We start from the raw sequence: 15,774 nt of genomic DNA, 5'->3' as shown, positions 1-15,774 counted from the left end.
GGGACTAAATGTGAAAGGGTACGCCGACCGGCGACCACCGACCATCTAGCCAACCGCCATGATAGCTCACTGGGTTTGTTCTCATAACGTCTGCAACACTGTCGGCGCCTAGCCGCAGTGTATCTTGCTCTCTGTTCGCCGAGTGTTAAGACCGAATCCGGCGAGATTTGCATGCCGTGCCTGTGAATTTCGCACGCCGAGCGAACAACCACGCTGAGGTAAAGCAATTAACGATGTCCACCATAGCTGTCAATCCCCCTGTGCCGCACGTTGTAATGGCATTTCGCGAAAGAATCTACTACCGAAATACCTACGTATAATGGTCTCGTCGCTTCAGATTACGGTTACAATTAGATATAATATTTTTCATGCGTAAACCGCGTTAAATTGTTAGAGAATATATATTATTCAGAAACTCTGCTACATTTACAAAATGAATATTTTGGCGATTCTTTTCTTCTTCTTTTTAGCTTCCCCTTTTAGTTTTCTCTCGGAATAATTGGTTGACATGTCGTTTTACGCAGACGGTTTTAAGCGAGTTTTGCATTCAGCTTAATATTCGAAACAATTATCACTTTTCCCTCATCTCTTATCCAAACCGCTATCAAAATTACGCAAGCGTCGCGAATAAAATTTCACGAGAGGTGAAATTTTAAAAGGACCGACGCGATTGCGAACCAGGCGTTGGAATGAGAGAATTGGCGCGATAGAGATCGCTTTCGCGTTAATTTCAAAAGGCGAGTTTCCGGGCCAAGTTTTCACGTTGTTGGGTGTGATGTTGTACGTTTCGCCGTTCGCGCTGGTCATTAAAGCGCAGAATGGGAAACGGAGCAACGGGTCGTCGTATGAATTACTTAATCCGCGCACGAGCAGCACGGCGTGCAAGTAATCGAATCAAATGTGAGATTGCCCTCACGAAATCCCTCCGCACGCATTCCCTATCTGTGCATCTCTCTCGTTTATTGCCTATGCGCTCGGCCCAGCTAAACGTAGACTTATTACAAGTGCGCATCGACCGAACTATTATGGACCTTCTTCTATCTCTCCACCCGTGCGTTTCTGATTACAGGTCTGGCGGTTTGGCGTACCATTTTCTTTCCGCATGATTTTCTTTTTCTCGTTACAAAAATCAGCATAGGAAGAAGCATCGATATATATAGAATGTAATGTATACTATCAATGCATGCACAAAATATTTCCCTGGAAATTATTTGTGGCTGAAAATTACGATTTTGCATATGTTATAAAGAAAAAATATGTACACACGGAGAGAACGGTTTTGCTGAAGTATCCAAGAATTTAACTAGATACAGATCTGAAAATAATTTTGTTGGACCATCCAAATTTTTAGATAAACACTCAAACATAAAAAATTTTGACTTCTAGCAGTCAGTTTGGGTGTCCTATCTAAAAATTTTGATGGTCTAACAAAATTATTTTCAAATTTGTATCTAGCTAAATTTTTGGATGCTTCAGCAAAATCGTTCTCTTCGTGTATGAATAGATATCATTCATTAAAAAAGTAATTGAATAAGCGTATCATTAATTGAAAAAATAATTGATAGTTTTTGAATATATAGACATTGGAAAAGCATTTTGAAACTTAGAGACAGAAGTAGATAGAGTATGAAAAATTCAGCTTTCTCGCAGACAGACTACAAACAGCGAGAAGTAGATAGAACTCTGTATCTTCTATTCACAAGATTTTGTTCCACAGAAATTTTATGAATTTTAAGAATTTAAAAGATTAGATAAAAATAAATATGTTGACAATGTCTACTTCACTTTGATGCATTTGTTATATTAATCAGGTACAATTATAGACTATTTAGAGATCTTGTTTAAAGTGAAATACTACCATAAGATATTAAGAATATTATGAGTTTTTTATGGCCATAATAAGATTTAGAGGTAAAAGGCTTGGAAAACGTCATTCTGTGTCGCAATCGTTTTAGAATTGCGTTTATAAATCTCTTCTGTGTGTTGCTTGAAGACGAAAACAGGGTAGCGTCGGTTAAAGCTCGCGGAAGCCTCCGTTCGGGCGACGACGCGAGCCCACTCTTGGATTAAGGAGCTATAAAGAAAGATAGAGTGGAAAAAGGACTTGTCGGTAAGGGGGTGGGAAGTGGAGATCTGGAGAGTGAAAAGAAAGAGCGAAAGAAAGGTGGCGTTGTGTATACGTTATATCTATATACAGAACCCACTAAAGTCGGAAGACGGGGTATGAAAAGAGGCGATTTTCCGTCCGCGGTTTACGTTGCCTTTTTATTGCCAGTCAGTAGCGCGGCGGCGTCGCCACCACCGCCACCCAAAGGCATCGTCGAGAGTAGCCTGAACTACGCGCGTCGAGTGCTAATTACGAATAATTATGAGTGCTAATTAAGACCTTCCTTTGTCGCGATGGCGCATGACTATGCGTCAACGTGCGATACACGGGCGCTTTTATGACCAATATAAAACCTGTGTTAACGCCCGAGACGTCATAAAAATAATCGGTTTAAAGTCCGCGTTAAAAAAGCCGTTTAACAATAAATTAAATGCTTTTTAAACGATAGGTGTAATAGCCATCGTTTTTCCGTTAATTAAAATATACACGATTTGTATAATACCCATCGATTCATCGTCCATAAATCGATCTTTTTATTTACGCTTGAATTTTCATGCAATTCCACCGGTGAAACAGAAACAAGAATTGAATTAATAAAACGGAAATAATAACCGACTTATTATTGAAAGAAGTATATCTTGCGACAATTTTCGCGTTAACTTTAATTACTGTATTAGCGAAGAGGGTTGAAGACGCTGCAAAATAAGACGCGCCACTGCGCCTACTTGGCGTCCGGCGTTTATCAAACTTTCATGAAACGCGTTGAAAGAATGTCGCCAACTCGATGTCAGAATCTAATTAAGATCCGCCCCAGACGGGATTTTATCTCTCTTTCTCTCTCATCTTCGCCATCTCGGACGACGAGCTTTCGCGAGCTGCGCCATGTAACCGGTCGTCTTCTCACCCGAGCGACGCGACGCGGCGACTCGCAGCCGCCCGAGACGCCAGCTAAGAGAGATAGGAGAGACTAGAAAAAGTAAAAGTCTTAATTAGTTAGTGGCTGAGATCAGAGATCGGCTCGAGGGTGGAAGGTCGATTGCCTTCGAGCCCGGTGCATCCTCGCTATATCATTGTCTGTTTCACCCTAACATTCGTATGCTCGACTCTCGCTCTTCTTCATTTCCCCTCTCTCTCTCTCTCTCTCTCTCTCTCTCTCTCACTCTCTCTCTCACTTTTTTCCTTCTCAGATGAAACCTCAGAAAAATTTCATCCCGTTAACGCGATGGCCTCGTCGTTATGTGGCAGATTACTGTAATCCGTTGAGGCGTCATCCTTACTTCACATGAAATACATGTGCCCCAAAGGTACTTTCTTTCGTTTACATTTAGCTTTTGACACGGCAAAATTTACAGATGTGAGAAATATTTCCCTCAATACATCTTCTGGAGGAATAAATTTTTCGAAATAATATCGACTCTCTAGATCTGTCAATATTGTAGCACTGTTCTAGCCATTAGTGTCTACTCATCTCTATTCATTACATGCAATTACTTTCTTTATTTATTACTATTTTTATTTATAATTAAGATAAAATAAACTCAAAGTATTCAATTTTTGCAAGCATAACGCATGCTATTTTTTATGATAATATTTACTTGTTTAATTATTAGAAATGCTTACATATGAAAAGTTCAAATTTACTCTGCAAATATTCAGATGGTGATTTAAGTTAAAATGCGAAAAATAAAATAAAAAAGCGACTTTATTTTCATACACAAATTCGGTCGTAATAAAACTTTCAATGTAAATTACAATTTTGAATGCAGCTAAAAGATTATAAATGTAAAAGTTACAATTTTCTAATATCTTTCTCTCTCTCTCTCTCTCTCTCTCTTTTGATGCATAAAGTATTTTTTTATTATGGCAGTAACTTTTTTGTTGCATCGATACTTTTATTTACTTTTATATTGGATCTTATAACGTACTGCATGACAAACACTAAGAATAAACAAACGCATCGCCAAACAGACCGAAATATTTCATCGATTTTTCGATGCTGACATTTCCTGGCATTTGTGCAATAAAATGCACTCGGAGGTCGATCGCGGCAATGCCGTTTGTAGCATTGGAATCGGCGTATCATTTTAACGGTGATCGTCCATCATTCGTAAATCCAACCCGTTCCCGACGTGAAACAAACCCGTCACGTGTGAAACATTGTTTTCGGGATATCAAATGGAGTTTAAGGAGATCAAAGAAAAAATGCATAAGTCCCTGACGAAATTACGCAACGCAATTCACCGCGGCTCGGTTTGCTACGCGCGATTTGTCTGTGGGTGGACCATTAAACCCCCGCTCTCTCGTACCCTCCTCTCGTCATAGCTATTTTTTCCTCATATAATTTCTCTCAGATAGAACGAACTCTGAGAGCTTTCGCGATCATACCCCGCGGTCGGTGTGAAAAACCGGGCGAATTTCCACGACGAAAAGGGTTCCATTAATATCTATTAGCGAGCCGTGCTCGACATCAGCCGGATTTATACATTCCCCGTTATTCCCCTCGCCATCCTTCTCCTCGATTCCAAATCTCTTTTTGAATCTCCTATTCACCGGCATATCGTCGAAGAACAGGAAAAAGATACAAGAGAACGAGCGAAGGAAGAAAATCACAGAAGGTTCTGAAATATGAGATGTCATTTGTTTTCATTAATTAACGCTAAATGAGAGTGCCAGACACCGAAACTGATACATTTTCCGCTTTATTAATATTCCGACAGCACAATCCCTCGCATTTACCATCAGTTTTCACTTTTGCGTAAATATTTCGTCACCTGTCCTACTATGAGGAAGACGAGAGGAATTTCGTTGCCTCGCGATGCTGTTCAAGTTCTATTTCTGGACTTCTGAACATAGATCGATTGGAAGGGTTTACATTGCAAGTTATACTTGGAAGATACGTAACGAAATTTCATCAAAAGTTTTGCAGATCTTTTTAAATTGCAGGACGTTTCAAATTAGAGAAGACAGTCTAATGCGCGATTTTATTTTTAATTTTACAGGTATATTCGAATTTTTATAGATGTATTGTGTGTAAAATTTTATTCGCTGCAAAATGAATTCTTCAACGATATTATAAATATTACTCAATAAATTTATTGTTAAAGTAACTCGCATATTCACCGCAGCATTTAAAATTTTTTACTTGTGCTTATTTAATCCCTTTTTTATATCTCGTGTATTTCGAACGTTACATAAATATGAAGATCAAGGTATTTTTATTGGCGTATCTTATTCACCGTTTGAGCTAAAGGGATTGTTTTCGTCGCTTTATTTCAATCCTCTTATCAAAGCGGCTGTGCTTCCAATTTCCCGGGCGCTTTTATGCACTTTGAACGATGCGCTTAATTCACCGAATAAACGCCTCCGCGCTTTTTCTCCCGTACGGCCGCGCGCACGTAATTTGCTCGAAAAAGCGGCCCTACGACTCATCCCTGTCGAGGCCAAAAAGCAGCGGTGACTTGCGAAGCGTATTCGAATTCAAAGGGTTCGTAATTAATCGACGCGTGAGCATGTTGTAATAATCGTCGCTGAACTTTCGTCCATCACCCCGAAACGGGTACAGTCTCGAATTTCCTTTTATGCACGTCCGGCAATGAGATTCAAAAAATAAATGACATAATAGAAAGCTGAAAAAACATTTTCGCGCACAAGAATAAATAATGTATGCGTATGTATACATCGAAAATCGAATCGAAAACGGTATTAACGTTTCACATTCGCTTTTTTATTTCGGTTTATTATACTTTTCACAAGTGATTATTTTTCGTAACGCATTTGTTATCGTGGAATAACGTAACAGCGAAATATATTGACACTGATGTAAATTTCAATGCACGTTCCAGTAGACAACAAGTAAACGGGTTTGATAATCCTCTTGCGTAGCATTTGTTGTCATAAATCAAATTAACGTAGAAATTCGTCGGGAAAACGTGAAAACGTTTATTCAGCTGTAAAGTCATAATAGCATCATGCCGGAGTGTATCATAAAATAGTAAAGTCTCAAATAAGCTTCCAGTCAGTTGTTCAATTGATTGAAAGAATATAAAAGCTACATACGATAATCCAAGCGTGCGTTTACAATTAGTTTTATTACACTTTATTTTATGGTAAATCCTACATTGAAACGTTTGTTTCATTAGCTAAGAATTCTATCAATAGTGAGAATGACTTGATTTTCTAGTAGAATGACAGCGAGGTAGAGAAGTTTACACGACACCGAAATTACTGTAGAGCCTCTAATTGTGACTAATGCATTCTTAATTGCCTGATTTACATTTTGTACGCTTTAGCGTGCGACTTCTTTTCTTTGTTAACAAAAATTAATTTGGGATTAGCATACCAGAGCTCAGCGCAACGTTCACGTACTTAATAACAGCTACGGGAGTAAAAATACTCGCGTACTGTGTTACTATTGTGACATATGATACTTGCGTGTAGTTGTACACGATTTATATACATATATGCGGGACGTTATGACTGACATATATTTTATAATAACATTTTTGTATAAAAATTTCATGAAATAACCACGTAGTTCGAGGGGGTAACCACTTAATGTAATCGTCGGACAGAATCCTCGAAATCATTATAAAATTTATATAAAATCTCTATGTATAATCCGACAATTATATATGCAACCATGAGAAATATCATTGTATAATATTAAATAAAATCGTATATTTTACCAAATTACTTCATAGTAGCGAAAAAAATTATTTGTAATCAGATGAAATCATGTAATCTGTGGGACAATATTTCAGCTAGTGGTTACCCCTTTGACGTAGTTTATTATCATATAAGGCTATCCAAATTATTTAAGTTAATATTTAATTTAGAAGTGACTGGTAATAAAATTAATTGAAATATTTGTATTCAGATTCGGTAATATTAAAAGAATAGAAAAATAGAAAATAGAAAAATAGAATAACTCGGGATTTTATTAAAACAAAGGCTGACATATCTGTTTCTTTAATAAAAGTTCCATTGTTTGATGTAATAACTGGAGTCACAATGTATATTAATGTATTTTCTCGAAGTCTCGAAAGGATTAAATATCTCGGAAACCCAGCCAATGTTTTCATTAAGATGCCATAACTTATACTATCAAAATCTTTGATACCGCAGGCGAATGCATTTCCGGATTTCTTCGCGCAGATCTCCTCGACACGGTGCTTTCGCGGTTCCCAATTCTGCGAGTTTGCCTATCATCCGGTTGCATCTCTTAAACTTATTTAAGTTTCACCCATATTTTATCCCGAAAGCGGACGATACTTTGAAGAATACGACGAACCACTCTCGCGGTGAAATCTTACCGGCTACAGCGACCGCTATCGTATGGCCCATCCACGCCGAAAATCCACGTAATCTTCGAAAGCGTCTCTCGATTCCGGAAACGATTGCGAGGAACGATAAGAAGAATGGCGTAAAATAAAAGAGGAATTGTGTATTTCGTCAAATCCTGCTGTTAGAATCGATCCTCGAATAATCCCGCTTAAGCGTAATTTCGTATACGATGCGAATCCGATTTAATATCGAACGGTGGCTCTTCGCTTACAAGTGCGAAGTGTATAATCGGATATCGTCTCCATAGTTACTACATGGAAAGAACGATTTTGCTAAAGTATTAAAAAATTTAGTTAGATACGCATTTGAAAATTTTATTGGACCATCAAAGTAATTAAAATAAAAGTAATTGTGTAAAACGTTCAAACTGATCACTATATAGAATGTCAAAACTTTTTGTAATATTATTATTATTATCACGCTTGAAAGTTTTACATAATTATTTTGATGATCTAATAAAATTATTTTCAAATCTGTACCTAGCTAAATTTTTTAATATTTTAGCGAATCCGTTCTTTCCATGTATGATCCATTAATACACTCTTCTCTCTGCCATTATTGTTTTTTGTTAACTTTTATACATTAAAATTATTTTGTTTCGCGATATTGCGTTTTTTATTTTAATACAATTTTAAATTGTTAGAAGTTATACACCGAGAAGCGTATTCTAACTTTTTTAAGAATATCAGAAATTTTCTTTATATGAATTCGTGAATATTCCATATCGAACTTTAACCTAGTATTGAGTTAAATTCCAAAATAATTTTTTCGAGGTAGATTTCAAGAAAAATTAAGAACCAAAAAAGTAATGTTTTCCTTAAACAAAATATTCTTTTAACGAAATTATCCCTTAAGTTATTTAATTATTAATTACGATTTACAATGACCTTTTAGTAAAGTTATATAAATAAAAACATATTTTAAAATCTTTCATTGTGTTGTTTCCCCAATTAATACCATAAAGGTTGTTTTGATTGATGAAATTGATGTCTATAAATTTCGTCTTGAAACTTATAGACATCAGAAAACTTCAGAATGTAACATTTTCTTTGTGTACTAATGAAAGACAGCAGTAAAACGCAGATGATCCGCGATAAAAATTTAGGCGAATAAATGATTACATAATATACATGTTCTCATTCCGTAGACTAGGGACTGGGGACGATATTGTTTTTCACGAGCTCCGTGTGCGCGTACGTCGGGCTCGGCGCCCAATCGTACTTCCGCTTTATATCGAGTGCTATTTTGGATGATTTATCGACGAGACGCTTTCGTCGCTGCTAGCTCGATATCGGCTCTTCCTCCCTTTTTTTATGTCCTCCCTACCGAATGCATCGAGAGCGACGCTCTCGATCACCAGCAGCGTTTATCCTCGCTGCGCAGCCTTCGCCACGTTCACCTCTCCTCCTCTTACTCTTTCTCTCCACCCTTCCTCTCACTCTATATCGTCACTCCGAGTGACAAGCCCTTGTCACTTCCTCTCTTCCCCTCGGCCGGGACCGGCCGGCTGCACATTTCGACGTTCGGCTGATTTTAAAAAAGTGAGAAAAGGAAGGCAAAAGATCCCTCTCTCTCTTTCTAAAAGAAGAGAGTGATAGCGCGAGAACAGAAGGAAGCGACAAATTTGCGAAGAGAAAGCGACGTAAAGCCGTATGATCGATAAACGACCTCTTTCGTTTTATTTGTTTTGCAGATTCTACCATGCCGGTGGGCCTTTGTCTGCTGATCGAGAAAGGACTGTCTGCGGTGAGTGAATTTTTCTTCCAAATATTTTGGTATACATATGTATAAGGGTCGTACGAGCGGAAAGTGAGCAAATCCAATATCCGGGTAATCGACTGAACGATAGTCGCGCGATACCGCAGCTCGTTCGACAAGGGAGGCGTTACATTGTAATTTATTGCCCCTAATAGCGTCGACGCTTTTGCATTGTATCGATTGGAAATAAAAAAAAAATCGGCGAGGTTGCATCACCAACAGCTTTGTGAAATTTCACGTTAATTAATTTATTTATTTTCTCTATAGTTAACGAGATAATCACTGCAATCACAGATTTTTATTAATCTGTATCGATATTATGTTTTATTCTAAGCCATACACGTGTATCTTAAAGCATATTTATAAATGATTAAAGAGAAGAACAATACTAAGAAATAAAATATATATTTGAGAGAAAATATTATTCATATTACATTTGTTATTATAAATTTGATTATATAATTAAGGGACCTTTTCTTAGATATTCTTAAAATGTTGATATTTATGCTATTTTTTAAAATATGCTTAAACAAGACTAATTAATTAAATTATGTCTTGTTTAACATAGACTTCATGAAGTCAGAGCAATGACTTGGGTAATAAGCAAGCAATTGCATTCTATTAAATTCGTTCGCGTTCTTCGGAAATGAACGCGTTCAAGTTTTGTTGTATGAAGTCCTAGATAATCAAAAGCGAGAAAGAGAATTCTTGACTCGTAGGGAAGTCATCTCTCGTTCGTGCGCTTTTTCGCTTCTTGTAACACCCGCAGTGAGCATCGAAGAGAACAACCAGAAATAAAGGGAAAGACAAAGTCAAAGAGAAATAAACACGAGAAACTGAGAGATACATTGCACGCTTTTCACCTCTGGTTATTTTTTCTTTTTTTTTTTGTAGAGGAACGGAGAACTAAATAATATAATGATATGGGGAACTCGTGACAAGTAACTTTCTACAACCAAAGAAAAGTACTGAAACTGGGGAGACATTTATTGCATTTTCCCCTTCCTTGAGCTTCCGCTTGGTGAACTGTCGATGAACTGTCGAGCCCACCTCTGTGAAATATTCTGAAACATTGCTGTGTGTCCGCGGCAATAAGAAGAGTATATTTTATTTCACAAATTGTTCTAATCTGTCATGACGAAAAATATACTTGTTTACTATGTTTATATATTTTATCGTGAAATATTTAAACTTACTTTTTTTATTCAGTTTGGGGATTCTTTTATGTGAATGTTATCTACTATCTAGTACTATATTTTTTTATTGATAAATTGCATCGATAAAAATACAATGTAAAACTAATTTGTTTGAACTAAAGCATAATATAAAATATTGTATCAATTTTTATCATTAAAGATAAATGGAACTTTAAAACGATGCTCTTTTATAATAATTATATCATCGCAGATTAGAGTAATGATGTTTTTTTATTGTCTCTTTTGACGATCATTATAACGTCCAAGAATACTGCTCAATTGAAGTATGCGGACAAATCAATTCGATCGATTTGACGATCCCTCGGCTAGCAGATAAACGCGGCGATATTTTTCCCGGTGAAAGTCGACGGTGCCATACATAGTGCTTTATCTACACCGATAATACCGGCAGGGGTTTAACATCGAATCTCTCGCACAATGTTCCCTTATCGCCCTGTCGTAAAGGTCGCCGTCTGTTGAAACGTCCGATTATCATCGCTGCGTGTAGTTGTCGATTCTAGTCATCACGTAAATTAACAACTATGTAAGGAAATGAATGATTGCATGACGGGGAGGTCATGCAATCATTATTCATTTCCTTACATACCATTATAAACGCTTAAACCATAATGTAGATGTGTTACTAATTATGTTGTACAGCAATTCCGCGATGATCGAATGTGAATCGAAAATTGTCCTAGATTAAAGTAATCGCGGATGAAGAAATAAATTTTCAATTATTTTGCGTAATGAAACTTCAGTAAAATTGCAATATTAGAAACAGCAATCTATCAAGTTAAGAATAATTAATTTTGGCAAGTACATATCAATTTATATTTACATTAATATTCTCCTATATATGGGATACAACGATATATAAACGGCTTCGTACATATGCAATTACTTAACGTGATGTATAATCAGCTCGATACAATTCACAATGTCTGTCCAAGCATCGAACTCAATTTGCCGATCTCCTTTTCTGAAATGAAATCCATTGATATACAAACGCTACTGTCGATACCTCGCCAGCGCACGCAATAATTACTCACTGATTAATCGTCAGCCGCTAATCGACTAATAATTCGACTAATGACGAACGCATAATTACAACGTTGTATGAATAATTCGGTCAGAGCGAAGTGCGCAGTTCCCCTATGAATAATATATAGCAAATTAATACTCAGAACTATAACATATCGCACGCAGATAACTTATGCTCCCGTTTTCGCATGTATTTTCACCATTTACGTGATCGCGTTTATTCGAATGAAATTGTCGGGTTTTATTATGCGATCTGCATGTGCAATTCGTATCGTTTAATAATTTAAACGTTATAGTTATCTGATGGCACGGAAAACTTATCGGCCACGTTCGTTTGCAAGTTGCATTTTTTAACCGCCGTGTCAACTGTGATATGTGGCGCGTTAGTAGTGAAGATATGATGACGACTTTCATAATAAATGTATGCATTTTCGGACCATCGAGTCCAGGCTTTATTCAGCATTTATGCTTTGTACTTAGCTTTAGTAAATAGATAACGTAAATAAATATATTTCAAATAATTGCGTTAATAAAATAATTCTTATTTATAAATTTAACGAAACGGTGTTTCAACAATTAATATTCACATTTTAAAATATTAATATTATTATTGAATTAATCGAATAAAATTTTCTCATTTCTTTAAGTCTTACTATACAATTATATTTACACAAAAAAATTCTATTGTTAATAATTTTCGTTATTAATTAAAAAACTCCGTCTATACGATATTAAGTTTGCTTTTGCTAATTCTATTGTGTTATTTGTACAGGAACGTAATGATTTGTATTGTACAAATTTTTAAACATTCAATATGCATCTATCTTTATATCAAATTTATGGTATTCTTTTGTACAGCATAATTGGGTCAAGCGCTCAATAAATATTTAACCGGAAAACATGCTTTTTATTTTCCACGATTTCATTCGGATGCTCGGTGATCCTCACGAGTGGATTTTAATTTTCAATTCATGTGATACCGTTTATCCGTTACATATTTTTTGAGTTTTATTATTTTAGGTATACGTATATTGCACTCTTTGTTTTTTATTGATAAAATTTTTATTAAGTTTTAGGGCTGTCAAGTCACAATTTTAAATAATTGAAAAAAATTATGATTTATAATAGAGTGTGAAGACAATGGCTTTAAATCAAAATAAAATAATATACTTCAAAATTATATATATATATTTATATATATGTATGCATGTATGAAAATCCATGAAAGCCAGTACTGAATGGAATTGTGTAAAAAATATATGTATTGATAAAAACTAAATAAAGACATTTGTTTGTCGTAGCTTTCATAAGCTTAAAATAATTGTACACTTTTATTTTGTGCGTTTTAACTATTTTGTGCGAGTTCAAACCATCTTATTACAAATATAAGTTTTTATTGCTTTGTACATTAGACTATGATAATATAAATAACCATTTAATATTTTAGTTTTTATTATTCGACTTACAATTAAGTATTCTATCAAATATTAAACATTCGTTGATAATTTTCAGGACATGATATTCAGAAAATTTCACAATTCGATAACACACCGAAAAAAATTTTATCAATTTTGGTATCTCCGTTATATCCAACGTACGCGTAATAATTTTTATTATTTTGTTAATCTTATATTGAAAATGACGCCAACAAAGGATTGAAACATCTGTTATATTTAATTTTTATCAATATATATACTTTTTACATAATTCCATCCAGTGTTAGCTTTCATGTACTTCATTTGAAATTACATTTTATCACGATTATATATTCTATAGACTTGAATATATTATAAATTGCAGGTTTTAAAAAATCATTTCTAACGAGAGAGAGAAAGAGATTATTAATTAATATAATATTATTAATTAATATAAAATTCGCTAAACAACACACTTTCGATGGAATTTTTTTAACGGTTCTCTGAGAATCTCCTCTGTATCCTTCACCAACTGAGCTCCGAAGGAACACTGCATTCTTTATGAAATGTACCGTTAGTCTTTAAGGGTAATTACTTCAGATACAAAACTTCGCAAAGTATGAGACTATAAAACAAGAAGTTTTTGCAGCCAGGCCTGCAGTGCGCGACGCGGAAGCGAAATATTTTCCGGGCGAGCGAATGTTTCTCACCGCGAGCGTCAGTGTTTGTTTCCGCGCCATAATAACTTGCCGGTGATAAATCACGCTCATGCGATACTTTGTCAAACGGGTCCGACAGCGCGTTTAAATAATTAACCTTTTGTCCCGGACGGGTGTGTAATTTTTTATTGAATCCTATAACAGCAGCCAACTGCGCTATTGCACGGATGAAATACCGTGATTCAATATTGTGAGCGTTGTGACGACGACTGTGATTTATATCCCTCTTTGTAACACACTTTGTTCTGATAATTAATCTCGTAGTAATCTCACGTTTTGCATATTCGCAATAATTTCGTTCATGTTACTGCTCTTTATAATTCTGCCCTTTGCTATATAAAAATGGCGCCCTTTTAGACACTGCATGTTTTTATATATGTATATATATATATATGTATATATAACATACATATTTATTGGATTTAAAAGTAATTTTAAACGAAAATAAATCTCTACATATTAATGATATTTTTATAGAAATTCAATTTCTACAAAGAATCAAGCATTTGTACTTTTTCATTTTGAATATAAGATTACAAAAATGTATTATTAATAATTTAGTTGAATTTCATCAATCCATCATCTCCATCGTGATAAGAGAGATGCACAAATTTAAATAAATCATTGCGGAATTTATTTAAGTTTTTGTTTATTTCACCATAAAGGTAAATTACATTTTGTTGCCAATATATTATGTACACCAACGTGTCAATGATTTACGCCCATCAGAATCCCGTGCATTTGCAACCGAGCACGTTGAAACCAAACAGAGAAATATGGTTGTTTACTTAATGAAATACAAAATTATAAATATATCAGCGCAGAGTTTATACAACCGTAATAATTTCCCGCTATCTTTGCACGTTTCATAATATTTGCAATGTTTCTCGTAGTATTAAATTGTTTACACAGATATTTACTAAATGAATAATCTTTCACAGTTGTACTATATATTCCGTAATCATAAAATAATTTAATAGCTTGTTCTGAGAATTGTCACGAAAATTCTTGTTTTAAAATATTTAGATCGCAATTTATTTTTATGAAACTTTACACGGTGCTACGAATGCGCTGAAACTAATAATTTTTATATAAACAAATTTATATATAGACCAAGAGACCACTATAGTGATTTTGTGTCTGTACCCATAGTGACAAGTATGGGAAGTAGGAAACCTTTTACTTCATGTAAAACATAAAAACGATACATATTTATTTAAACCCGCTTGAAGAGAAGGTGGGCTTTTCAAAATGTTGCAGATTTTGATTTTTTTACTGAAAATATTGTATACTGAAACCTACCTAAATACATACAATTTTACATGGAGTAAGAAAATTGTACATGTTTGGATAGGTATGGCTGTCTTCGTGACCATCCAAAAAGTATGGGAACCACATTTCTCGACAATTGATATCAAAATTAAGTAGTAGACAATAATTCAACCTTATCACTATTGATTTTTTTTTCCAGAAAAAATGTACCACTTTGACCCAGTATGGCGATCCCTTACACCCTTCTGAGGGTGTGGGAGTCCGCCTTTCTTGGAATAAGGGTATTAACTATCGATCGCAACTACATTCAACGCTTTCAGTAAAAAAATCAAAATCTGCAACATTTTGAAAAGCTCACCTTCCCTTCAAGCGACCGCGATCGGGCTTAAATATATATGTATTGCTTTTATGTTTTAAATGAAATACTTCCGCTTTGGTTACTTCCGCTGTGGGTAACAAAATACTTGTCGCTATGGATAACAAAATTACTACAGTGGCCTCTTGGTCTAATATAAAACTATTCTCCGTATCTATGAAATATAAATTGGATTTCACGTCATTTAACATAAATTATTTTGATTGACATAAATTCAATTATTAATTGGCAAGAGGACAAAATATGAGAACAAAATTGGCACGTTTTAAGATCGACTGTTTTAAGATTACATATAATTATTATTAGTAAGTTTTTAAATTTAATGTCTCATTATATATATATATATATATATATATATATATATATGTTCTTAATTAATACGCTTAATGCAATATAAACTATAATAATATAATGATTTATAATTTTTTCTTTACGAGTTGTGTCTTCACATAATCTTATTCCTTTATGAAAGGATGTACTCGCGCAAATGATAAGTGATAATACATTCAAGATTAAATGACCTGAATTTAGTAATCTAATTTGT

The 15,774-nt window shown here is 34.8% G+C and overlaps 1 protein-coding gene across 1 annotated transcript in view; it reads left to right on the top strand.

Moving 5' to 3' along the window:
- Positions 1-15,774, top strand: part of mdy (diacylglycerol O-acyltransferase) — a 129,822-nt gene that overhangs the window by 53,372 nt on the left and 60,676 nt on the right. The window contains exon 4 of the mRNA XM_018511604.1: positions 9,144-9,196. Within this exon, the coding sequence (XP_018367106.1) occupies positions 9,144-9,196 (53 nt within the window). The remainder of the gene's footprint in view (positions 1-9,143; positions 9,197-15,774) is intronic.

This window comes from Trachymyrmex cornetzi, unplaced genomic scaffold, assembly GCF_001594075.2.
Source record: "Trachymyrmex cornetzi isolate Tcor2-1 unplaced genomic scaffold, Tcor1.1 scaffold381, whole genome shotgun sequence".
Taxonomy (NCBI): domain Eukaryota; kingdom Metazoa; phylum Arthropoda; class Insecta; order Hymenoptera; family Formicidae; genus Trachymyrmex; species Trachymyrmex cornetzi.
This window is presented reverse-complemented; position numbering and strand designations above follow the sequence as displayed.